We start from the raw sequence: 27,639 nt of genomic DNA, 5'->3' as shown, positions 1-27,639 counted from the left end.
CCCAACAATATGTTTATCAGTGTAGCCAAGAAGCTCCTTGGTATAGCCTTATCCAAAGGGATATCCAGAGTGTGCTACAAACTTCATGTGAGTGGAGATAATCCGCTTTCGGGAACCCACACCATTTTTTAATTAAAGTAGAGGTACGTGTGGTACCCTCTTGAATGAACCAAGGAGCTCCGTGATTAAAGAGACTCAAGACGGCAGTGGACGAAAGACCCTAACAACACCAACAAGAAAAGAGAGATGACGACAGAAGAAAAAAAAAAACCCAAACCATCGTGTCTTTGTCGACTTGGATCAATGCTGCACCACACTCAATTTGCGTAACCTACATTCTGTACAAACAAGCCACACTTTGTAGACTCCACTGTCAATAATGACTATACTAATGACTATACGTCGAACTTACGGAGACGTATAAAAGTCCTGAATCATGCCAAAAGAAGGTATCTTTTATTTACACATGGGTACTGAACGTGCCGTTAATCTTGGGCAGATAATAGAGTCGTTCGAAAGGAGGCATTTTAGATTCTGCAAAACTCTCGTGATCGGAAAAAACAAGAAAACCTAACTTAAAACATGAATTATTACGCAAATTTCGTCGGTTTCGTGTTCATATTTCCCTGCGTTCTCAGCGCCAATGTCCTCATGTCTAACCTTTATGGGGAGGGTAGCCACTTCATGGTCGGTGCCTCCATCGCAGAAGCCTTGGTTCATCGTGGACACAACGTGACGAGCCTCATTAGCCGAGCCTACGATCAGCGGGCTAGCGATCCCCAGTTCTCGTACATGAGGTTCGCCGTCTTCGAGCATCGCAATAAGTCCATGGAAGAGGTCCGCGACATTTTCAGGCATTTAGGCTCCGTGGCCTTGGATGAGCCCGATCGACAGTTTATGAACGGGATTATTCCGTTAATTATGAACATGTCTTTTGACTGCAGAAACCTCATAATGGATGAAGCACTGATGATGCGCCTAGAAAATATTGATGCCATAGTCATGGACAATACCTGGCCTTGTGGAATTGTGATGAGGCGGTTGTTAGAGCAGAGATTTGATAAGGACATAAAGCTCATCTCTCTTTGGCCATTTACCCCTCAAGGAAGCACCATCTACGTGTACGGGTCAAGTTGCAACCTCGCCTATCAACCAGAACTGGGCACTGGCTACTCTGATAACATGACCCTTTTCCAAAGAGCTTTCAACATCTTCCAAGGCATTGCTTCTCTTTTGATATTGAAATATATTTCCCTACCCAATTACAGGCAGTTGGCAGCGGATGTAAATTTGGACGAATCGATGTTGAGCGTGTGGAACTTACACAAGGAGTTTGATCTACACTTGATGAGCATGGACTTTTCGTCCGAGTTCCCGTTCCCGTTAGGACCAAACTTCATACCCGTGGGAGGCCTGACAGCTCGACCTGCAAGAAAGCTCAATGAGGTACACTGACATTTTGGTTTGCAATGTGTGTGTGTGTGTGTGTGTGTGTGTGGTTGTTGTTGTTGTTTTTTGTTTTTTTTTTGGGGGGGGGGGACGGTTTTATGTTTTTATGCTTTTGTTCTGTTCTAGATTTTCTTTTTCTTCTAGACTTAACTTTTCAAGGACTTAAATGTTACTCCGAACGACTACAACCTGCAGCACTGTTGAACGGCATCTAGTACTAGGCATAGAAACGAGTGAGACAACAACAGTATGCAGTAACATGAGTAATCAATGACTGGTATAAGGGAAACATCCATTATAGGACCATACCATAACCAGAAGAGCATCAAACTGCCAATTTTCATGCGCCACGGCTGCAATAAAGATATGGTAATGGTATGCTACTAACAGGATTATGATTTTGTTTTACGTGACCACTAAGGAAGCCCTGAATCCTTGGATGAAAGCAACCAACCACGTGACCGACAACGAGCAGTCTCTTCAGAAGAACGAGGCAATTAGAAGATTTTTGAGTGCGCACCAAGGGGCGCACCCACTGTACACAGCCAAGGGACTCGAACCATAGACCTTGTGATTGAGAGTCCGTGGTCTTATCCACTGAGCAGCAAGATCCTATCAAAATCGTGTTCAAAACATTGACGATTTGAACAAAATATCGTCCATTTCTTGTACGGTGGGCCAGTCCAGCAAAGTGTGGCAGGGGCTTAAAGGGCGTTATATACCTTTGGGGAGCTGTGAACTTATCATTCCGGCACACTGGTCCATCCTTGTTTACACCATGTTCCCGACAATCACGGCAGCCCCGTTTCAGGCCACCGTGGAAAAAACGGGATGGACGTGAAACGCGGTGAGAAGGGATATAGGCAAAAGTGGCAGGCCAGACTGTTCGTGGATGACGTGTCAGATTTTTGAATTGTCCAAAAAAAAAAAAATAAATAAAATAAAAATGCCACGGCAGTCCCGGTGCTGATGGGAATCTTGTTTGTTTGTTTGTTTGTTTGTTTTTTTTTTTGTGATAAAACGGAGTGAACGCAACGAAACACGACAGCACGTAATAGACCGTAACAAAACTTGGAGCCGGTCCGTAGCGGGACGCGACAGAAAAGCCTGACCAGACAACCAGACACCGTGAGAACAGCGTCTGATAGCTATATGTTCACCGAGGAGAGGACTGGAACGAACAAGACTGGAATGCGGAGGTGAGAAAACAGGAGAATGTCTTACCTGTTACAGTCCCAGGTAGGTGACTCCCTGCTGTTGCCCACAGCACACTCCGTTTCGGGCAAATGGGGCTGCCGTGGTCGCCGGGAACATGGTGTAAACGCAGCTTTAAAGAGGAAATCCAGTCCAAATATAAGTTAGTCTTATCAAAAAGAGCACAATTTTACGAGTTCTACGGTAAAAATTTGACTGAAATCGGATGAAAAATAAGGAAGAATTTTGAAGTTTTGATAATTTCTCCAAAACAGTTCTTGTACAGTGGGTATGAATATGCAAATGAGTGAGCTAACCATGTCATACCCTCACAATTTTCCATTGATCGTGTACAAAAAAAAAAAAAAAATGACGAAAATTCAGTATTTCTGTTATTAAAGTCTGAAAACATGACGTTATTCCTGGTTGAATAACTTCAGAATAGTGATCAGTATTATATATATGAGGATTTGAGCCTCGGGAATAACTGAATGAAAAACTTGAAATTTCAAAATTTTATGTACAAACTAACGTTATATGGTAAGTTGTCAGGGAATGACATGCTCACTTTGCCATTTGCATATTCATATTGACTGTTCTATTTAACAGAAAAGAAGAACTATTTCCCCCAAAATAGCGAAACTTCAAAATGTCATAACTTCCATATTTTTCATCCGATTTCGATCAAATTTATGCCGTTAAACTCGTAATATTTTACTCTTTCTTATCAGACTAACTTGTATTTGGACTGGATTTCTCCTTAAATTTAACCCTTTTCGGTCGTAAAGGAGCCTGTACCTATGCATCTCTTTCAGTGTCTTTTTGTGTAACTACTAGGTGTTAAAAAGATCCCACTTTTGATCCTGAGTAGTTCAAGTAAAATATGAAATAACACTGACATTGATACGAACAATAGATGAACAGTGTACAGTTTTGTTTGAGGTAATTTAAAGATGAAAGCATAATTGTATTGGTTCCATTAAAATACAAGATTATCTTCTTTTTTTTTAAGTTAGCGTACAGATTTTGCTCTATTTTCAACCCTCTGTACAAAACTATAACTCTGCAAAGTGGTCAACTGGTGTGTATGGGAGTGTGTGGTTAACACCCAGACAATGACCAGGCTTTGAATGCTTTATTATTTATTCATGAGGAATTCCGCTATCAGAGATAGTCTTTATTCATCCTGAAATGTAGAATATGCAAACAAGGAATATGCTTACCTTTTTCATGTGCATGCATTTTTACCCCTTACCATGAATTCAGACTAGCAGTGCTCAAGGCAATCCATCATGAATTGTTAACATGTTGAAGGACGGACTGATCTTGCTACAACACGCAATTCAAGCATTCATGTGCCCGTGGATTAAGAGACCAGAAGCAGCAGAGCTCTGAAAGGTGGTATTCATGTCCATTGTTCAGGGTCATTGTAAAGCACACACTCACATACACATCATTGGTTTTCTGTGTAAAGTTCAAGTTTTGTATACAGGGTTAAAATATGAACAAAATCTGAAACCCAACTTTAAAATTAATCAAGGATCTAATGAAACTCATTTACGTTTTCGTATTCAAATTACCTCCAACTAAATTGCACACTATTCAGCTATTGCTAATCTATCTTGTTTGAACTATTAAGAATCAGAAGTGGGATTTTTTTTTTTTTTTTTGCAACACCTACTATAATCCATCCACTGCTTCCTTGTTAGCTACAGTATACGGCTTATAGGACAGTGTCAGTGGTACATGTAGTCGCAGACTCCTTTTACGACCGACAAGGGTTCGTGTCTGCAAACTAGGTCCATCTAAAAAGCTACAACCATGGAGCTACATAAGTAACTTCATGCTACAACGGAGTCCGTTGTGGCTCCATGTTGTAGCTCCGTATGATCCATGCCATGGAGCTGCATTCAACAGGGCACCGTTTCATTAAGCTTGTCAGCCCTGAAAGGTTGTTAGTTTCTGGCAATTATCATGTAGTAACAGTCAGAAACCAGAGCTTCTCAGCCAATCAATACCAAGAATTTTAAAGGGATGGTACAGTATTGGTGGAGATGAAAATTGGGCTTTAACTTTTTTGCGAGATACCAAGAAAACACTTATGAAATAGTATAGAGCATACCATTTTAAGAGGAATTCAAAGTAACTTTATTTGATGAAAATCGGATTTGGAATAGCTGAAACATCCAAAACAAAGTAAAACAAAACGATTGTAATAAAATGTTGGTCCTACACCTTATTAGCATCATTCTGTTTTGGATATCTCAGCCATTTCAAAATCAATTTTCATCAAACAAAAGTTGAAATCCTCATGGAATTACATGCTCTTTCATATTTCATAAGAGGTTTCTCACTTTCTCACCAAAAATGATAAAAACCTGAAGTTAAGTCTCAACCAAAACTATACGATCCCTTTAATGAAATTGTCAGAGACTGACAACTCGTTAGAAGTGACAACTTTCATGAAACGGTGCCCAGTTATGACTCTGAGTCTCCATGATCCAACCGAGCAGAGGCTGCGATGCATTGTGGGTGAACTATGTGGGAACAGGTCCTAAGTTAGATAGTAACTCCCGGAAAAGCGGGTTTGGATTACATCGTACATGTACATTGTACAGTGTACTTCTAGTTCTGTACGAGGAACGGGGACCGGTGAAATAGGTGAAGGCTCAAAGGATAGCGCGATAGACAGGTCTGCTCAAACAAAGCAGACACGGTCGGGTGACTACCATTGTGCTACTGTATTTTGGAACTGCGCTCATCGTGTCAGACGATGGAAACCAGGCCCATCCGAAGAGGATCGTTGTAAAGTCAAGGTGCATGTCAGACAAGGTGAACATGACTACGAGTCCTCTAAGCATGCATCACAGCATCCAAATCGTCGTGTTTTTGATGAGTTTTTATGGAATTTTCGGCGCCAATATCTTGATGTCGAACATGTACGGTGAAGGGAGCCACTTTTTGGCTGGAGCCTCGATCGCAGAAGCCTTGGTTCGTCGTGGACACAACGTGACGAGCCTCATTAGCCGAGCCTACGATCAGCGGGCAAGCGATCCCCAGTTCTCGTACATGACGTTCGCCATCTTCGAGCATCGTAACAAGTCCATGGAGGAGGTTCGGTACACCTTCACACGTTTTAACGCTAGCGTTCGAAGATCCTTCTCGCCAGTTCGTAGAATTGTCTCCGTTTCTTGTGAACATGTCGCAGGATTGCAAAGGTATCATCACGAATGAATCGATGGTGATGAGCCTGAGAGATATCGATACCATTGTAATGGACACCACTTGGCCCTGTGGTTTGCTGATCAGGCGAGTTTTGGAGCGAGACTTCAACAGAGACGTAAAATTAGTTACCTTCAATCCATTTACACCACAAGCAATGATAATGTACGTGTGTGGAACGAGCTATCATCCCGCCTTCCAACCAGAAAGTGGTCTCGGGTTCACTGACAGCATGAGTTTTTTCCAAAGGTTTCTCAACACCATGCAAAGCATCGCGTACTTTATCCTGGTGAAATACATATCCCTCCGCAATTACATGCAGATAGCCAGAGATGTTGGCCTTGACGACTCGAGGTTTGAAATGTGGAACGTACACAAGGAGTATGATCTTCACTTGCTAAGTTTTGATTTTGCCACCGAGTTCTCATTCCCGCTGAACCCAAACTTCATACCCGTTGGGGGCCTAACAGCCCGGCCGGCGAAACAGCTCAGCGAGGTACGGTTAAGGACTTTGAATTACGCCGAACCGCTACCACCAGCACAATATATATGTACTTAATATATATATTTTTTGTGAAAGAAGTCCCGGCGGAGACCAATTTTTCAACTCTTGCGCTTTTCCGAAAAGGAGGAACAGTAAGAGGAATAATAATGTCAAAGCTACGCACCGATTTTCTCCTTCCTTTCTCATATCTCACATATATATATATATATATATATATATATATGTGTGTGTGTGTGTGTGTGTGTGTGTGTCATCTCTTCGAACAGGTACATGATTGTACTTACCTACTCATCCAAACATCCAAACAAGAATGTATTGACAAGTACCTAATGTTAAAAACCATAAACAATAATGTAATGATGTAATGTAATGTCAATCCATATTCAAGTTAACTTTGATGGGTTTTGTGACGCAATGAAAAATATCCATTTTACAAAACATGAAAGTTAAACAATTGAAACATAATCAAATTAGAAAGTTACAGAAATTTTGAAGTTTGACTTCTTTTATTTACGACATATTAACGTATTGCGAGTAACCACACGTGGAACTTTCGAGTAACTTATTTTTTAAGCTCTTTCTATTGCTACTATTACTGTTGTATCAACTATTTATAAAAACCTGTGAAATTGATTATTCTATTTAAATGTAATTTGGGATTTATGTTCATTGTAGTCAGCTTGAAAATGGAGAGGATATGTTCTTTGAAGCAAACTGTAATTACAAGTACACTTTGTATGTGGTCAGAGACAACGCCTTCATTTTTTTCCTTTTTTTTTTTTTTTTGGGGGGGGGGGAACAAACCTTAAAGCAATATTCAAAAGGAAGCATTCTCTGGGACTCCTTCTTCCTATTCTTTTTTTTTCTCTTCGTTCCGTCCATTTTCTCTTCGTTCCATTCGTTTTTTCCTTGTTCCATTCATTTCACTATTCCTTCATTTATTTCTCTGCATCTGCTCAATTCCTTAACGCCTTACTCCAAAGTCCAATCTCACAATTCTTTCATATCTCTCTCATCTTTTGTTCTTTGTAGGACCTCGAAAAATTCATGCAGAGCTCTGGTGACGATGGCGTCATTTTATTCTCCCTCGGGACGTACTTTTCGGAGGCTGTCATTCGGACTAGGCCGGAGATTGCCGAAATGTTCGCCACAGCCTTCGGCCGGCTGCCACAGAAGGTCATATGGCAAACAAAACACGTGGTTAACTTCAACCTACCATCTAACGTGATGAGAATGCCATGGACACCTCAAAATGATATCTTGGGTGAGAAAGAATCTGGAAATATTAGGTACTTTCAGGTTAAAATACGTCAGAGCTTTATCATTGCTACTTTCCTTTCCTACAAGAATTGATTGGCATTGTGCACTTTGCATTCAAATTGTATTCTAACTTCCACAACACGTAAAATGCTGCTTTAAGAATATGACAAATGCGTCTTTATTTTTTCAAGTCGTGGAAAGAAGTTGTCGACCGCGTGTGTGTGTGTGTGTGTGTGTGTGTCTATAGTAGATGAGATTACCATCTCAGAAATGCATTTCCGTTAACTCTAACATCACACACAATTAGCCGTATTAGCCGTATGGTAGCATTATAAAAACCCATCAAATACATAAAAAATACAAGAGCAACCCAATTTTCCCATCACTCACGGCATCTCGTCACATAGGTCACCCGAAGACCAGAGTGTTTCTCTACCACGGCGGGAATAACGGTTTCCAGGAGGCCTGCTACCACGGGGTACCTCTCGTGGTCTTTCCTCTCCACGGCGACCAGTACGACGTTGGAGCGAGGGTAGAGAAGAGAGGACTCGGGCGGCAACTCGATAAGATGCACCTGACTGCTGAGAGCATTTACGAAGCTCTGAATGACGTCATAAATAATCCAAAGTTAGTTAGACGCATGTGTAAATTCGAATGCGTGGTGTCGTTTATCTATTTTTTAATAGAAATTAAAGGATATCAAATTGCGAGGTAGGAGCTGTACGGAGAAAAATAAGATGGAAACTATGTGCAATGCATTTCTATAGAGCTTGCTTCCAAAAGGCGCTAAATCCATCATTTTTCAATGGATTTAGCGCCTTTTGGTTGAAAGCTCTTCGTATTATGTTCAAGTCAGTTTTAATTGGTTTTGAGTTTCATTCAAGTCTTACGTTGAATCGTAAGGAAGAGGATTATAGATTTTATCATGTTGTTATGGCAGACTGATAATGATTGCAGCCTCACAGGGCTTATGTGACGCAATGCTGTTATCACCTCACAACTCTGCGATTGATTTGCAGACACATGATTTTGATGCTTATAACCAAGACATTGCAACAAAATATATTACTGGAAAGAAAATTCGTTTCTCTTTTTATTTCATTTTACGAACGAAATTCAGGGGAAAATTATCGCACAGATAAATAAAACAATCGTGTTGATGTAAGGCTGCAAATTATCATCACAAATGCGTAAAACATGTGAAATTTCAAAATTTCAGAACTTTCTAATGCCTCATTTTGCTCAAACTTTTGAAACTTGTTTGTATAAACCTTGATATCAGACCTACCGTTTGTTGTATTTTAGACCATTCACTAAAGTGAACTTAAATATGGAAATGAATGGAAATTTAAGATGCTCACCTTATGAGAATATAAGAAATCTAATTCTACGTTCTCTGTCTTATCTTAGGTATGCCTCGACGGCAAAACAAGTGTCAGCGATCATGAAAGACCAACCGTTGTCGCCCCGCGATCGAGCGGCACACTGGATTGAACACGTGATCAAATTTGGCGGGGACTATCTACGTTCAACAGGGCCAGAACTGTCGTTAGTCCAATATTACATGATCGATGTACTGGCGTTATATTTCATCGTTTTTCTTATAATCGTAATTACTATATTCCTCATTTTGCGCTGTGGATTTTTACTACTCTTGCGCTTGGCTTGTGGATGGACCAAACAGAAAAAGGACTAACTTGCTTAGTGTCGACCGCATTAAGTGTAGATTTTCGAATATTTTCTTTTTCTGAAACTGACATTAAGCCATTGCAAAAACATCAGATTACATCGAGAAGGGAAAGAGAGAAAAAAAAAGATGGAGAAGAAAAAAAAAAGAACAAAATCGTGAGTATAATTTTATTTTGCATTTTTCATAATCTTCTGCAACAGGGATATACGAGAACTTCTCCACCTGAACCCATGTACATGTGCATAAAGTGCCAAAATTATTTAACACTTGAGAGCATGATTATTATCAAAGCTATTTGCCTGCATGTATATACAAAGATTTCGTTGTCAAATGTGTTATGATATGAATCGTAAATACAATATGTAGCTTTGTAATCCCTTTTGATGAACCTGATAGGTAATTAGACTTTTTTATACGCATGAGGGAAAAATGTCATTTGTATCAACAGCCATTATGGGTTTTATGTTCACTGAGATAAGCATCTGCTATGGAATGATAATTCATGTAATCCCTATAATGACTAGCCTTTTCCAAAGGCAGCTCGCTTTAATTTCAGCACACGCATACTGAGAGCAATGACTCGCACCAAAGAGGTTCTATGTGTAATAGAGCGCGCGCTCGCTCGCACATAAAAGCGCGGGGCCAATTGAACAACCCGCCGCCATTAGAGAGGTCGAGAAGTCGAGCATTCGCGAAGGTACCACTATCACTCTCACTTGTGCTGACATGATTAACTTTTTTTTTTTTTTTTTTTTTTTTGGGGGGGGGGGTGTTCTAACACTACAGGGAACAAGATTTCATTGCACAAGTAATTTATACATTCACATTTGATTGTCTATATGTGAACTTCTAATGGAAAAGAATGTAAGAGAGCACAGCAGAAAGTGTATTACAATGATACTGATAACAAGCCAAAGTGTGGATTGTATACATGCAAAGCTTTATATTTTATATTTATATTACGATTTATATTGAGAACTTTATATATATTTTTAAGACGGTGCAATTTTTATGACACACATATTTTCTTTTATATAGTGATAATGAGTTGAATTGAGATTGTTTTGTAATATTGATTGAGCTTATGTATTCAGATCGTTATTAGAAAATAATCTTAATTGTTATGAGAATAACTGAAATGTGTAATATAAATGAATGTTGTTATGTTTGCATGCTTATTGCATATGCGTTGGTAGCCTGCCCCCTCCTTATGTATAAGGTATTTCGATTTTTGTATAATTTTAACCATTAATGATATATAATATTGTTGAAAAGATAGTAATGTTAAAAGATTATATGGATTGAAATGATTTTAATAGAAATACAAGATGAAAAAGAAATAGATTCATTATGTTATACAATGTATCTGTTTGCACATCTCATTCCAAGTATTCTCTTCTGTCTCTTTCTATCTCTCTTGCTATCTCCTTTTTACAGGTACCCCTTCTGTGTTTCTCTCTCTCCGTCTCCATACACAAGTGTTTGATATCTCTTATGATATCACTGCCCGCCTATTTTTTTCAGTATATGTATAAACAAAATGTGAAAGTTGTTGGAGAAGTATAATGATTTGTGTATTTTTGATATATTTTAAAGCATAAGTTTGTGTATGCATATGTGATGGTGACATGAAGATTATGTTTAATTTTTCTCGCAGCTCTTTTAATGTGTATGTATAAGTGTATTTGATTAATTTTGTATTTTGGTCATCAGGTGTCTTTTATATATGTATATATAATTGTGTAGTTTTATATTTTAATCATGGAATGATTGTATGATTATGTATGTTATTATAAAATGAAATATGATATTGTATAGAATTCTGCAATTCAGCCATTTTCATGGCTGCAAATGAATTTTTAGATAACCATTACCATTACCACCATTACCATTACCAGTACTATAGTATCATGAGTGAGTGTATACTGCCTTTTTCACAATTACTATGATGAGGCACTCAATGAATAACCATTGAATATTTGTGCTTACCGTAAGTGAATGAGTATCTGCTGGCTAATAAACCGGTGCCACAAACAGCAACATTTAAGACAGAATCGCACATAATTAGCTGTTCATATATGTGTACCATGCACTAATCTCTATGCAATCAACTTTAAAGGTAGGGAATCCCATTTGCATGCCTTAAATGAAGAGTTGTGTAAACACAGTGGTATGTTGAAGAGAGTATCATTTTAGAAACTCCCATAAAGTATTGAAAGTGGAAGGTAACATTTAGTACATTTTTATTGACCGTTAGATTTTGAATTGAATTTTTTTTCGGGGCTCACCGTAAATTCCAGTACATTACTAGGCTACCTTTGCAGACCCATGCACTGCATGTGTGTCCATCATGTATATTTTGTGAATAAAGTTCATCAAAACTTACAAACATTTCTATATACATTCTTGCCACACACTCTATATGTTATTACATCAGCTCTTATACTTTTAGATTTGTGTTTATAGATAAAAAATACAGAAGACTGCAACAAAAAGGCTTACGTGTGGCTGACACACAGAACTACAGAGTAGTTGAGTTTTTATGCATTATTCAAATTGTAGATACCTGTTGACTTCCAAATTTCTAAGCAGTGGCCTAAACAAGTCCCCTGAGGTATATATTTAATGTTTTCCTGCATTTTGGGAGTTCTGTAAAAGGTATCCCCTACCTTTAAAGCCTCCAAGGTGATAGTGTACTGTATCCAATAGTGTTTTTGCAGTCCTCCCTGCTGTCTGTGCCTTGAGTTATGCATGGTCTGGACTCAAGACATGCACTGTGTGTGTGTGTGTGTGCGTGTTGAAATTGAAAAAAAAAATGTGTGTGTGTGTTGGAATTTGGAAAAAAATGTGGTTTTTGTGTGTACGTGTGTGTGCGTATGTGTGTTTTTGTTGTGAGTGTGTGTGTTTTTTGTGGGTGTGTGTGGGAGTGTGTGTTGCATGTGTGTCTGATGTTTCTAAGTGTCATATATTATGTGAAATCAGTACTCCATAGCAGAGAGTATACACTGTACCTTTCTGCAATCTTAATTGACGTATGAATGCATGTTTGGCAATTTAGGCTTCATGTTAAGGCACATATTTGACACATTAGAGCAAGTCCTTTTTTTCATCAAAACACGTGTACTGTGTTGAGAATGTATTTCTCTTATAAAATCCGGAGGCATATGGACAAATATTGATTTTCCTTAAAATTAGAATGATTTTTTCCAACCCAACCCCATCTTCAAAGCTGTACTTTACGTGTATTACTATAGGCACTTCCGGGTTCAGGCTTCTGGTAGTCGACCTCTTTCGTGCGCGCGCGCTACTTAGTGGGGCAGATATGTGAGAAAGATGCTCACATCCGGCGGAAAGTATGAAATTGTGCACATAGGGGTATTTTGGGGCGCTGATTTAAAAAAATTGCCGGATCCAAGAGATCTGGCCACGGGGTCGGCCGCCATTTTGAATTCCAATATGGCCGCCGTCAAAGATCCCTATCTTCAGTTCTGAATGACTTAAGCCAATGAAATTTGAATACATAAAAGCATGGTGATATGGTGACTTCAATAACAGACTTATTTGATATGTCTGACAGGCTGCACGGCAGCCAATTTGAATTTTCCTACATAGTTGTCATGTTGGAGTGTTGAAAATCTTCATCACGGGTTTGTAAATTAGGCTACCTGATTGAGCGCGCGTTTGTAACTGATTGAGTGCGCGCTGCTGTATCTACATTGTGACGTCAGTGAAAGGTGCATTATGCTTCATTTTTGCAGCACTTTTTGGCATGCCGGTGAATGCTAGTCGTGATATTTGTCTTCGCAGCCATATTGGAATTCAACATAGCGGGCATTGCGTTTGCCAGACACATCACATTAGTCCATTTTTTAACTGAGTATGTTAAAATACAGTACTGTCTTGTTTGCACCTAATTTCAGCGTCACTCACCACTTAGAAGTTGAGATAGGGATTTTGAACATTTCGTCGAGGGGGCCATATTGGAATTTAAAATGGCGGCCATTCGATGTTTGTCAGACACTTCAAATTAATCTGTCATCAAATTCAATATGTCAAAACGCTCTTGTGTACCAAATTTTGGTGTCACAGGTCATTCAGAACTGAAGATAGGGATCTTTAAATTTGTTTTGTGATGGTGGCCATATTGGAATTCAAAATGCCGGCCGACCCCGTGGTCAGATCTCTTGGATCCCGCAATTTTTGAAAACAGCGCCCCAAAATACCACTATATGCAAAATTTCGTTCTTTCCGCCGGATGTGAGCATCTCAACCAATTTTTGCTACATATCTGCCCTACTAATTTTGGGATTGTGTCCTCGCGATTTCAAGTCACTCGCGTCAAGTGTTCCTCGCTCTTCCTGGGGGGGGGGGGGGGGGGAATTTCGTCCACAGTTCTTTTGATTTTGCTCGGGCCATTACATTTTCGCTCTACACTGTCGTTGTCAATTCAATACAATTCAAATGATCTAATTTCCACATAAATTAATACAAAGCAATAATGCTTACGTGAGTACATAATATTTCACGGAACTTTGAATCACATAAGTTTCAACAAATATGGATGCAATATTATAATGATATCAACTTTGGTTTTTAGATAAACAAGTAAGCAATACAATCCTGTTTTCTGCTAATACTTTTTATTACGGGAAATCGAGGCCAAAAGATAATGTGAATTGAGTGAAGGCACCAATTTCAGTAAAATACGTGAGTGAAAGTTTTTGGAAAATCAGACAATGATTCCAAAACTTTGATTTTGTAAAGTTTCGGTGTTGATAAGGAGACTTCTTCATTCCATGACGTCATTATGGACAACAAAATAAAAAAAAATATAAAATGTGATTCAACATACGTTGTATTTTCACTTTTCTAGAATGGTGAAAGAGCACGCCCTTAAAGTAATGCCAGTACCAGGTCGAAGGATTGTACTTTCCATGGTAAAGGAAATTTGGTTGAATAGTTTGCCATGAATATACATTTGTACAAAGTGGGTGTGGCCTGTTAGGCCCACGTTGGGGAAAAAAAAAGATGGATCGAGAGTGGGACCATGCCGTTTGAGGCGAGGGAAGAATGAAGTTTTTGTTACTTTAAGTTTGATATCATTGGTGGTGGTGATTTATTTTGTTGTCAGAAAGTGTGACATGTTGTTGCCCCACCAGGCCTTCCCTCCCTTCCGTAATAAGTTATATTTTCTTTATATTTGTGTCGACAATGACGTCATGAACTGGAGTAGTCAACTTGTCCACCAGTGACGGCACCGAAAAAATGTTTTACGTCTGTTTCCTTTCAGAGGTCGCACTTGTGTCCCTTCGAAATTCCAGCAAGTTCGACTTTGCTGGGTTCTATGTCTGCAGAGAATTTGCTAGGTTTGAGACATATCATTCTGCACAGAAAAATAATCGAGACAGTTCTCATTTGAAGACAGTCATGGTTAGTACATGAATGACGCAGCGATTCTTTCATTGATCGCGCCAGGAAAAAGTAAACACATGCAAGCATTTTATGGTGAGGATATCCACTGTAAGCGATGGGTGCCACGTTTGTTAAAAGGCTTATTCAGATAACAGTACAATCACACGTTGGACCTAGGAAATCAAGTACGTCTCACGGTATTGGACCCAATGGCCCGAATTCACGAAGGTGGTACAAATGAAACCATGGTTTAAACCATGGACAAAAACCATGGAGCACCAAGTGTCGCATGGTATATGTCGTTACGAAATTGGTCATTTCGTCGACAAAATGACCGTTTCGTTAACAAAATTATCATTTCGTGGACGAAATGTTCATTTAATTACAAAATGTTGTCATTTCGTGACAAAATAACAATTTCATCGACGAAATGACTGATTTCCTAACGAAATATTCCGTGCGACACTTGGCGCGCCATGGTTTTTGTCCATGGTTTAAAACATGGTTTCATTTGTACCACCTTCGTGAATTTGGGCTAATGTGTTGAAGAAATGGAGATGTCAACAGAAAAAAAAAATCAACCAGTGGACGACGAGTAGTGTTGAAAATCGACTGTGACATAAAGAAACCATGCGATGAGCGCTGCTGAAAAATTTTGTTCTGTGGAGACTTGAAAACTTTCGGCATGCATAACTACTTGTACGTGTTCGTGTTTTTGATGAGTGTAGCCGTCGTTTTCGGAGCCAATATCCTGATGTCCAACATGTACGGTGAAGGCAGCCATTTTTTGGCAGGTGCCTCGATCGCAAAAGCCTTGGTTCGTCGTGGACACAACGTGACGAGCCTCATTAGCCGAGCCTACGATCAGCGGGCGAGCGATCCCCAGTTTTCGTTCATGACGTTCGCCATTTTTGAGCATCGTAACAAGTCCACAGAGGAGGTTCGTTACGCCTTCAAGCGTTTCAACACGCTGGCGTTTTTTGATCCTACTCGCCAGATAGTAGAATTGTCTCCGTTTCTGGTGAATATGTCCAAGGATTGTAGAGATGTTGTCACGGTGTCACGTTGTCACGATGTTGACGCGCCTAAAAGATACCGACATCATCGTCATGGACATCAGCTGGCCTTGTGCTGCGGTCATCAGGCGCGTGTTGGAGCGTAAATTCCACAAGGACATCAAATTAAGGACTTTTTACACTTACAAATTTTTGCTTAGTCCCGTACCAACGGTGAGGCTAAGGGGGGCCTTAGCCCCACCGTTGGTACCAGACTTTCCTTAGCCCACTTTCTGTTTACACTTGTTTTTGCCAAAGTGGGCTAGCCTCACCGATAATCTGCAAAATAGCAGGGTTAGCTCCGCAATTGCGGTGCCAAGCAAGCGAGTGTAAACAGAACGAAAAAATAATCCTGGGCTAAGCGACGGAGACGAAGTCCGACCTCCACTGACCAATCAGAAACGAGGTAATCAAGTGCTGCCGGTGCGTGCGTGTACTTGTACAGTGCACGGCGTATAATGAATATTCATGTGGTTTGGAAAGTATAACAAGACTAAGAAATACGAGTGTAAAAAGGTCAGTTTTCTCCTTAGCCCAGGACAAGAGCTTAGTACGGGATTTATTGGCGAGTATAAAAAGCTGAAAAAAATTGGTACGGGACTAACGATAGTCCTGGGTCAGAGAAAGTACGGGGTTAAGAAACACAAGTGTAAAAAGGGCTTTAGTGTCGTTGAATCCATTCACACCACTTGTATGGAACAAGTTACAACCCTTCCTATATACCAACCAGAAATGGGTCTAGGGTTTACAGATACCATGACATTTTCCCAAAGGTTCTTGAATACCTTGCAAAGCATCGTGTACTTTATCTTGACAAAATATACGACACTGCCAAATTACAAGCAGCTAGCAAGAGACATTGGTTTGGACGAATCCAGGTTTGACGCGTGGAGCTATTACAAGGAGTTTGATCTAAACTTGTTAAGTTCGGATTTTTCCACCGAGTTCTCGTTCTCGTTGAACCCAAACTTCATACCCGTGGGAGGCCTAACGGCCCGGCCGGCGAAACAGCTCAGTGAGGTACGGTTAAGGACATGTTATCCTGAACAGTAATAAATATCCATGTTGACCAAGTACTAAACCCTGGCTAAACAACCACTGCGATGATAATCATCAGGACTCAAAGTATGATTTTACTTAGTATTGTTTAGTACCATGTCAGAAGAAAAGTGCAATTATAATGGTTCACGATAAGGTATTTTCTGTCATTATGTTACCTAACATAGACCCTGCTTATTTCTTATACACCTACAATTACTGACATGTTTTCAGAAATTCCAAACTTTTACATTTGATAGTTCATCCATAGCTCTATGCCACTATACTCGATACAACCATATTGCTCGTCAGATTGGGTGAGTATGTAACTTTTCCTACTGGTTCATAAAAAAAAATAATAATGCATGCATTAAAAATCGTCTCATTACTCAGATTCCAGTGGAAGAAGGTGGAAGGCCTGTAGGTTACGAGGTGACGAAATAATTGCATCACCTTTTCCCCCTCTCACACGGCTTTTGTCTCTACTGTTCATTGCGTAGGAACTCGAAAAATTCATGCAGAGCTCTGTTGACGATGGCGTCATTTTATTCTCCCTCGGGACGTACTTTCGGAGGCCGTCACTCGGACCAAGCCGGAGGTTGCCGAAATGTTCGCCACAGCCTTCGGCCGGCTGCCACAGAAAGTCATCTAGCAGACCAAAGACGTGGGAGACCTGAATCTGCCAGCGAACGTGTTGACGACACCTTGGGTTCCTCAAAATGACTTGCTGGGTAAGACCATTAAACGATGAGTACAGTTAATAATATATGCTGTGGTGGCACTGTGGCATAGTGGATAATACTCCTGACTCCCAATCAGAGGACCCGAGTTCTAAACAAGTACAGTGCTTACGTCATTGGACGAGATGGTGTACCCATGATTTCCCTCTTCACCCATGTGTATAAATAGGTAGTGGCCAATGGGTAATGCTGGGATAAAGATAATGGCATGGCCCTCTCGTAGAGCAGTGGCAACACTGAAGAGGCTATAGTTACCCTGGATAGAGAAGACCTTCTTCTTCTTCTTCTTCTTCTTCTTCTTATCATTATTTTTATTACCTGTCGAAATATGTTGGATCGTTTTGCTGTTACTTTCTCTAACAAGACACGATTTGCATTATGAACATAGAATTGGAATGTCAGAGACCATTATTTTTTACTCTTTCAAATGATTGTTTTATGAGAGTGAAAGATATGGATTGTCGTCATTTGCGTGTGTTCAGATCATCCAGCAGTCATCATGCAATTCCTTTGACCCTCGAACGACCTTCATCGTCATTCCCCAATGGCACTTGAGGGAACGAGTAAAGGAATCCTTTGCTGTGTTTATGACATCCAGCTTTATGCTGAGCCAACACTGCTGGAAAGAACACAGCATTCCAGAGTGTGCTCACAGTGTGTCCACATAGTTGACTATGTTATGTAAAAATATTCGAACTTAACAGTGTGAAGATGATTTCACACTGTGGTGTGGTTTTCACAGAATGTTTACAGAGTAACATTCAGTTTCACACTGTAGAGATGATATCACACTGTGGTGTGGTTTTTCACAGAATGGTCACATAGTAACCTTCTGTTTCACACTTTGAATGATAATTGACAATGCGTTTGCAAAGTGAAAACGCTCGAATTTTCCAAAGTTAAGAAATTTCACACTGTGTTCACAATGTGTTCACACTGTGGAACACTGTGTTCTTTCCAGCTAGGATCTTCTATCCGATGTATATTTTCTGTGCTTTGCCAATGAGGTGATCATTATTTCCTGCGTGAAAACAAAACGTTTTGAGTGCGATGTGAACACCACCAGTAACACGATTTTCCTTTCCCGTCTCTGGTATCTAAGGTCATCCAAAGACCAAAGTGTTTCTCTACCACGGCGGGAATAACGGTTTCCAGGAGGCCTGCTACCACGGGGTACCTCTCGTGGTCTTTCCTCTCCAAGGCGACCAGTACGACATTGGAGCGAGGGTGGAGAAGAGAGGACTCGGACGACAACTCGACAAGATTCAGCTGACTGCTGACAACATTTATGAAGCCCTGAATGACGTCATCATCGCAACGATTCAAAGTTGGTTGAACATTGGTATCCATAACGCCATACGATGCAATAAAACAATAATACCACTAACATGCTATTATCATTATCATCATCCAAGTATAGCATCATTTTCAACTTGATTCACGCAAAATGATCAACGCCAAAAAGAGAGGTAATGTGCCATAATGTTCGCTAACCGTCGGTGCTAATCTTGTTCGGTTGTATCATGTTTTCGGTAGATAACAAGCCCCAGAGAAATGATATGTATCAAATCGAGCATGCATGTTATTCCTATACGTTATGAGTTTTCTAGTTAAAGACCTTTCATACATGTTCATATTATATCATAATATTTTTCGCAATGAGAAAAATATTATGAAAAACTTACTATTCGTAGAGTTACTGGAACTGCAGACGGTTCATAGATATTCGACATTACATCGAAAAATTGCAGATATCATCTTCCAATACTGTCCTGTAAATGACACTATTATGAGACTATTATGAAGCTAGTACAATGTAACAATATTATTTGACCTGTTACCCTTTCCAATTTCATTTCACATGTAGCATTCATGTAAAGCTCAAGTGAAAACTTGACCGTCGATATGGTTGCAACTGATATCGGTATAACTAATTTTTTAAACATGCTGTAGAACTTCAAAGTTTCAAAACTTTGCAATATCCAATTTCATTGAAAGATGAGACATAAGTTTTTATTGAAGTCTATTTTTTTAGTCAACTCGAAAGTGAAAAGGAAGTAAACTTTAGGATATTCATGACGGGAATAACAAAATTGGATTTGTATGCCCTTTTGTCTAAACCTAGGTATGCAAGGACGGCAAAACAGGTGTCAGCAATCATGAACGACCATCCGTTGTCACCACATGATCGCGCTGCGCCCTGGATTGAACATGTGATCAAATATGGCGGAGATTATCTGCGTTCAAAAGGACCTGAGCTGTCGTTTGTCCAGTATTACATAGACGTACAATCGTTATATCTTGCCTTTTTTCTTTTAGTCTTAATCTTTGTATTCCTCATTTTGAGCTGTGGATTGTCACTGCTTTTGAGAATTGTTTGTAGACAAACAAAACAGAAAAAGGAGTAATGTTTTCAACATGTACAACTCCCTAAACAGCATTTTCTCAATCTTTACATAGATAATTCCATTCGATTCTTATTTTTCCATCCCCGTCGTTTCACGTCACAATATGTACATTTTGACACGATAATTATACAATATGTCTGAAGCCAAACCAGAATGGACCATTCAAGTCACGCTTGGCATTATGTAGTATTAACTTTACAGTATATCCCCCCCCCCCCAAAAAAAAAATACAATCGGATTCGTGCATTAATAGCTTCCAGTATGATTCAATTGTCTGAATGCTATTTCAGGGTCTAGAAATATAACATCTTATCTATATTTTGCAGAAAAAGGAAATGTATAATGGTCAGTAAATGTATAGGATCAGGTGTGAGCTTTTACACTTGAGGGCTTTTTACACTTGTAAATTTTTGCTTAGCCCCGGACTATCGGTGGGGCTAAGGGGGGGCCTTAGCCCCACCGATAGTACGGGACTATCCTTAGCCCACTTTCTGTTTACACTCGTTTTTGCCAAAGTGGGCTAGCCCCACCGATAGTACGGTACTATCTGGCCCTGCAAAATAGCAGGGGTTAGCACCGCAATTGCGGTGCTAGCACCGCAATTGCGGTGCCAAGCAAGTGAGTGTAAACAGAACGAAAAAATAATCCTGGGCTAAGCGACGGAGACGAAGTGCGACCCTCACTGACCAATCAGAAACGAGGTAATCAAGTGCTGCCGGTGCGTGCGTGTACGTGTACAGTACACAGCGTAATTATGAATATTCATGTGGTTTGGAAAGTCCGGGGCTAAGAAAGACGAGTGTAAAAAGGTCAGTTTTCTCCTTAGCCCCGGACAAGAGATAGTACGGGACTAATTGGCGAGTGTAAAAAGCTGAAAAAATTGGTACGGGACTAACGATAGTCCTGGGTCAGAGAAAGTCCGGGGTTAAGAAACACAAGTGTAAAAAGCCCTTTGGTTGTAGTTTTTGTTGCATATAATTTCCTATTTGGCAAACTCAGAATCGTCTATAATATATCAAAAATAGGACTTGAGTGCTTAACACTTTGGAGCCTTGAAAAGCAAAATTTCGTGAGAAGACAAGCACGTACGAGAGTGCACTTCAGAGCTATTCCCTGTTTATATGAACCATCAATTCATAAGAGATAACTCATGATTTTTGTGAAGGGCAATATCATTGTTACTGTCAGAAGGAAAGTGTATGCACTATCTAGAAATAGTCTTTTTTTTGGGGGGGGGGGATGCGTGGTAAGATATGTACTGTTTTTAACTCTTTTTTAGCATTATCATAAGCATGGCAATAGATGTAAATTGTATATTGAAATTCTTTCATGCGTTAAGGTGAAAACCTAGTTCTCAGTATTATATCTGCACGAATGTCGATATTTTTTTTCCTGTAAAGTGTATACATAATATGCAGATGGATAGGAAACGCGTGTTACAATGCTGTAGTAACACGACATTTGTTGGGTAACGATGAAAGCGAGTGATATACAATGTATTCCCAAAAAGTTTCACGGGTTGTTCTTCAGTCTCAAAGCATACTCGATTGTTGCTGCTACGTAATTGTTTTTTATCATCCATTATCAATAATCGAGCAAGAATATATTTGTATTTACAAATTTGCTTCTGTTTATAATAGGCAATACTCAATGTGTCAGTTAATAAGAAGACGATTACACTTGTCTTCATGATGCCATTACGGACAGTCTTCATGATGCCATTACGGACAGTGATATACAAAAATATAAAGAAAATTCAATATATTTTCACTTTTATAGCATAAAGAAAAATACTTTTTTTTTAAAGTAGGGGAAATGATATCAAAATTATCATTATAATAACTAACAAGTCGATGAAATGTGTACTTTTCATGAAAAATGAAATTTTGTGGAATTCTCCTTATATTTTCTTTATATTGTCCAAAATGTCGTCGCGAATCGTAATAGTGTTCTTGTCCAGCAATGGAAGCACCAAAACTTTAAAAGATCATAACTTTTGAATCAATAAATTGTCCGATTTTTCTCAAACTTTCCCTGATGCGTACTACGAATACTGCTGCTTTCACTCATTCCACATATATCTTTGTATTATACTGTTCATAACGCCATAGTCATGATAACAGCAACTGTTTATCCGCTTGCAGCCTGTGATTTATCTGATCTCCACACCTGCACGATTTGTTACAGGAGAATTTGGTATATTCCCGAGTATGTCTTTCTTCCTTTTTTCTATGTTTTGGTCATTTGCTGTACCCGTTCTCCTCATCTTAATCTTTACACTCGATTTTGATACTGGGACCTACATTCAACAAGCTTAATGTTGAGTTCCGTCACATTTCTTTGGCATTTATTACCCGATTCTAACTTTCATAGATTGACCACTTTGCTCTATTTATTTGCGATGTTTTGTTATGCCTGTAGCTGAATATCATGTATTATTTCATTTTGTTTCATTTGCTGTATTTTTGTGCGAGAAATATGAGAAGAAACTGAAATTGAAATTAAAATTCGTGTTTGGACTTCGGTTTCCTTTGAGTATAAATTTGTAGTATTTGTCTGTACATATTTCATAATGTCATACACAGTATTCTAAAAAGACATTTGCATCATGTCAATTCGTTACTGTAATACGGCTCTTATAATTTCGTGCAAAGTTTAATATAAATTCGTGACCTTCCGAAACATTTATACTAACAAGTTGACTAACACAAAATGAGATGTGTGTGTGTGTATGTGTGTGTGTGTGTGTGTGTGTATGTATGCATGTGTCTGTATATTTGTCCCTCTGTATGTGAAACTTGAGATGAAATGCTTGACAAGTTGGAGGATATAGCAAAAAAAGAAGTAGACCAATAGACTTTCAATAAAAATCAAATAAAGGAGCTTACCAATCCGTTAAATGTGACTATACACCGCGAAGGTGTTATCCCATGATTTGCTATTGAACAAGAAAGTTTCAACTCCCCTCATTCAGTAGTGTTATGAAATTGAATTCATTTCATTTCTGTCTGATTTTGTTACACAGCTGTGTTTATTAAAGATCAACGAACAATAAAGATATTCAAAAATCATTCTACATTCAGCTCAGAGGGTATACTTATACGTACACTGTACATTATCATACAATCTTTTCATGGGCATAGGTTTCTACTGTTCTAATGATAATAAAACTACAATAACCCAACGATTCTTTTGTCAAAGCTGCCAACGAATAGCTTCACTGCATGATTGCATAGGAATTCATATGATTTTTTTTTTTTTAAGTTCAATTTTTTTTTTTTTTTTTAAATGAAGCCCATGTGTCATTTCGGATTTAAACCTGTACTTTTATACTCAGGAAAATATACAGCTTGATTTATGTCTCGAATTATATGCGAATTAGCACTGAGGTAAGATTTATTATTATTATTATTATTATTATTATTATTATTATTATTATCATTATTATTATTATTATTATTATTATTATTATTATTATTATTATTATTATTACTATTACTATTATTTATAGTGCGCTTTTCCCACAAGGCCCAAAGCGCTTACAATCAATTCAAAGCGTGTACGACAGTATGCGTAATTGGATAAATGTTACAGCTACGAACTAGTTGCTACTAAAAGATGTGTTTTCAAGGCTTTTTTGAAAACACTGACTGATGGAGACTGTCTAAAGACTTGCTGTTTTTTTTCCAGAATTATGGTAAATGTTTATTGTATTCATTTGATAAGAACTGTCGATTCATTGAAATTATGATTATCTTTCTGTTGTCTGAAAGCAATGTTGATAATACAATATCTTAAAATCTATCCATGTCAGCTAACACATGGCTGCCAGTGATTTACATGTAGGCCTATTTGTTTTGCCAATAATCCATTACATAGATATCTTTCAGGTATTTTTCGTAGAAACAAATCCATGATATATATATATAGTACTAAAATATGAAAGTTCTGCGTCGGTGTGTAATGAATAGATATCAAGAGTAAAAACAGTCGTATAAAAACACCGAAGGAGCCCCCCCCCCCCCCCCAAAGAAAAAAAAAAAAAAAAAAGATATTGGACTGACGTAAAGGTCTTTGACCAAACGTCAGTCAATTTTTTTTTGGCTCCTGCGGTGTTTTTATATGACTGTTTTTACTATTGATATACATATATATATATATATATATATATATATATATATAATATATATATATATATATATATGCATATATATATATATATATATATATATATATATACATACATACATATACCATGTATATGAAAGTGAACAATTTTTAAAGTTTCAGTGCCGTTATCGCTGGAAAAGAGACTACTACACTTCATCACTTCACCTTGGGCAAAAGAGAGAAGAAAATAGGAATAAAATTCACCACATTTTCTAGCATGATGAAAGAGCACATGACTTACCTCTCATAGAAAGCAGGGGAACTGGTATTACCCTTGGCATATGTCAGTAACGTGTAGGTGCTATGTGTATTTTTCATTGAAAATGAGATTAAATAGAATTCTCTAGTATTTTCTTCATATCATTGTCTGCAATGACGTCATGAACTGTAGTAGTCTTCTGGTACAGCGATGACGACATCGAAACTTAAAAATTCATAACTTTTTAGAGGGTTGTTCAATTTTCCTCAAACGTCCATTTATGTGTTCGCTGCTGCTTTCACTTAATCTACATTATTTGGGTTTCGATTTCTTTTAAGAGGTTACAGTTGTGTTCCTTCCAAATTCTCGCATGTTCGACTTTTTCTGCGTTTCCATATCTGCACAGAGGATTTGCGAGCGTTGAGACATATCCTTCTACACAGAGGAATAATCGAGACAGTTCTCATTTAAAGACATGTTAAGTACAATTTGTACATGACCGGCGCATCGTGTCTTTCAGGACAGGGCTGAGGCTGTATGCAGAGTAAACACAGGCCAGCATTTCATGGTGAGGATGTCCATTGTAACTGATTGGTGCAGCGTTTGTTAAAAGGCTTATCTAGATAAAGGTATCGTCAGATATTTAGCCTATCGGAAAATGTGTAGAAATGGAGATGTCGACAAACAGCAGCCAGTGGACGACGGGCGGTGTCGAAAATCAACTGTGACAGAAAGAAACCGTTCGATGAGCGCTGTCGAAAGAAATCTGTGAAGTGGAGACATGAAAACTGTCGGCATGCATAACTACTTTTGCGTCTTCGTGTTTTTAATGAGTGTAGCCGGAGTTTTCGGCGCCAATATCGTGATGTCCAACATGTACGGTGAAGGCAGCCATTTTTTGGCAGGTGCCTCGATCGCAGAAGCCTTGGTCCGTCGAGGACACAATGTGACGAGCCTCATTAGCCGAGCCTACGATCAGCGGGCAAGCGATCCCCAGTTCTCGTACATGAAGTTCGTCATCTTTGAGCATCGTAACAAGTCCATGGAGGAGGTTCGGTACACCTTCGAGCGTTTCAACACGCTAGCGTTTGTTGATCCTACTCGCCAGATTGTGGAATTGTCTCCGTTTCTGGTGAACATGTCCAAGGATTGTAGAGATATTGTCACGGACGAATCGATGTTGATGCGTCTAAAAGATACCGATACTATCGTCATGGACATCACTTGGCCTTGTGCCGCAGTCATCAGGCGCGTGTTGGAGCGTAAATTCCACAAGGACATCAAATTAGTGTCGTTGAATCCATTCACACCACAAGGAATGTCTATCTTCATGTATGGAACAAGTTTCAATCCTTCCTACCAACCAGAAATGGGTCTAGGCTTTACAGATACCATGACATTTTCGCAGAGATTCTTAAATACCTTGCAAAGCGTCGGGTTTTATATCTTAATGAAATATAAGTCACTGAAAAATTACATGCAGCTAGCAAGAGACGTTGGCTTGGACGAATCCAGGTTTGACGCTTGGACCTTTTACAAGGAGTTTGATCTAAACTTGTTAAGTTCGGATTTTTCCACCGAATTCTCGTTCCCGTTGAACCCAAACTTCATACCCGTGGGAGGCCTTACGGCCCGGCCGGCGAAACAGCTCAGTGAGGTACGGTTAAGGACCTGTCATCTTAAACAGGGAGGTAACTAAGCTTCCTGTCTCGTCTCTTTCTCAAATATAACAGTCAATAATCACAAGGCCCTCAAACTGCCAAATAAGAATGTTTTGATATAATATATATATAATATATATATATATATATATATATATATATATATATATATATATATATAATATATATACAGTGCGAGAAGAAGAGCATTCGTGGACGTAGCTAGTGATCAACGTGCATGTTTATTATATATAATATATATATATATATATATATATATATATATATATATATAACTTCTATAATATTTGATTTCGTGATCTAGCTTAATGCATTTAATTGACCCTTAGTATATAAGGGAAGGTTCTGATCTTGCAGAGATTATTGCAAAATAAAATTATTCAGGGGCAAGGTCTTTTTAATCATGTTGAGTCCATCAGACATCTCGAATGCATCCGAACAGGGCCAGCCTTCCCACGTCCCTTTTCATATTACAATACTTTTTTTTTTCAGTTTTTTTTTCTCATTTCTTAGGCGCCTTAATTCTCCGACATCATTAAATACCAGCTGGGGTGGGGAAACATGGATGGTCCCGTTGAATAGGTCTTCATTCCCTGCTTACCAGGTTACATTCGAAAACCACGGATAGCTCCTGTCGGCGAATGATGTGTGCATTGAAGCACACGGCTCAACAGCAACGGTCGACTTCAGTCGATTTTCTTTATATAGGATGTGTTTATTTACATAGAGATCAATGACAAAGCTGTACACAATTCGTTATGGGAATTGTCGAATGCATCCGAACAGGGCCAGCCTTCCCACTTCATGGTATCCCCATGCTACCGGGTCGTAAAGTTAAGCCCGCCGCAAACTATACGATCCGACCGGTCGTACGATCTTAAGACTGGAAGTGTGACGTCACAATCTTGCCAATTTCCAGTCGTACGACTGGGTCTTAGCGCCAGCGGTAGAGATTTGACATGTTGAATTTCTACGACCGGTCGTGAGCTTTCAGCCAATCAAGATGCAGTAAAATGCAAGCGCACGCAGTGCGCACTGCGTGCGCTTTAATACTAATTGGTAAAATGTACTGAAGACAGAACAGTCGTATATATAGTCTAGCAGCCAGAAAGGGTCCCCGTGCACCCACCCTAAAACAAAATTCTACGATATGTTCGAAGATCGTCAGAACCTGTATTTTCCGAATCCGGTTGTCGCCAGTGGAAAAAAAGGTTGCGCGCGCGTCTAATTTGCATATTTCTAAGATGGGCGCCGCCCGTTGCTAGGAGACGGATTATTTTTGAATAACTTTAGTTAGGAATAACAAATTACCATAAAAATGGTATCATTTTGAAGAGAATTAAATTTCCTACAAGCTGATACCCCATTTGATGGGATAAATAGATGTTGTCATGAAATATTAAGGAAGGAATTATGTTTTTTAGCATTTTTCTAAAAAGATCCGGAATTTGGTTATAATGTTCTTTTCCATACATTAATATGCATTTACAAATAACATTTGAATTTTCCCATAATTATCCCCCAAACATAGCTATTATCATGTGAAAACGGCTTTCCAATACATCAATTCCTTTAAAAGTTACACGACATTAAAGGGGATATGGTTCAATAGGTT

At 38.9% G+C, this 27,639-nt stretch overlaps 3 protein-coding genes across 3 annotated transcripts in view; all 3 read left to right on the top strand.

Moving 5' to 3' along the window:
- The first annotated feature begins 651 nt into the window (after window positions 1-651).
- LOC140234974 (UDP-glucuronosyltransferase 1A6-like) lies at window positions 652-2,014 on the top strand. Its single transcript, XM_072315011.1, has 2 exons — window positions 652-1,446; window positions 1,871-2,014. The coding sequence occupies exons 1-2, from the start codon at window positions 652-654 to the stop codon at window positions 2,012-2,014; spliced, it is 939 nt and encodes a 312-aa protein (XP_072171112.1).
- Window positions 2,015-7,603: 5,589 nt separating this feature from the next.
- LOC140234973 (UDP-glucuronosyltransferase 2C1-like) lies at window positions 7,604-9,326 on the top strand. Its single transcript, XM_072315010.1, has 3 exons — window positions 7,604-7,634; window positions 8,038-8,257; window positions 9,041-9,326. The coding sequence occupies exons 1-3, from the start codon at window positions 7,604-7,606 to the stop codon at window positions 9,324-9,326; spliced, it is 537 nt and encodes a 178-aa protein (XP_072171111.1).
- Window positions 9,327-15,417: 6,091 nt separating this feature from the next.
- Window positions 15,418-27,639, top strand: part of LOC140234972 (UDP-glucuronosyltransferase 2B20-like) — a 28,815-nt gene continuing 16,593 nt past the window's right edge. Inside the window, 4 exon segments of the mRNA XM_072315009.1 lie at window positions 15,418-15,792; window positions 15,794-15,890; window positions 18,668-18,892; window positions 25,182-25,999. Coding sequence (XP_072171110.1) covers window positions 15,418-15,792; window positions 15,794-15,890; window positions 18,668-18,892; window positions 25,182-25,999 — 1,515 coding nt within the window.

The sequence above is a fragment of the Diadema setosum genome, chromosome 11, assembly GCF_964275005.1.
Source record: "Diadema setosum chromosome 11, eeDiaSeto1, whole genome shotgun sequence".
NCBI lineage: Eukaryota > Metazoa > Echinodermata > Echinoidea > Diadematoida > Diadematidae > Diadema > Diadema setosum.
Note: the sequence above shows the minus strand (reverse complement) of the source record. Positions and strands in the feature narration are given on the sequence as shown.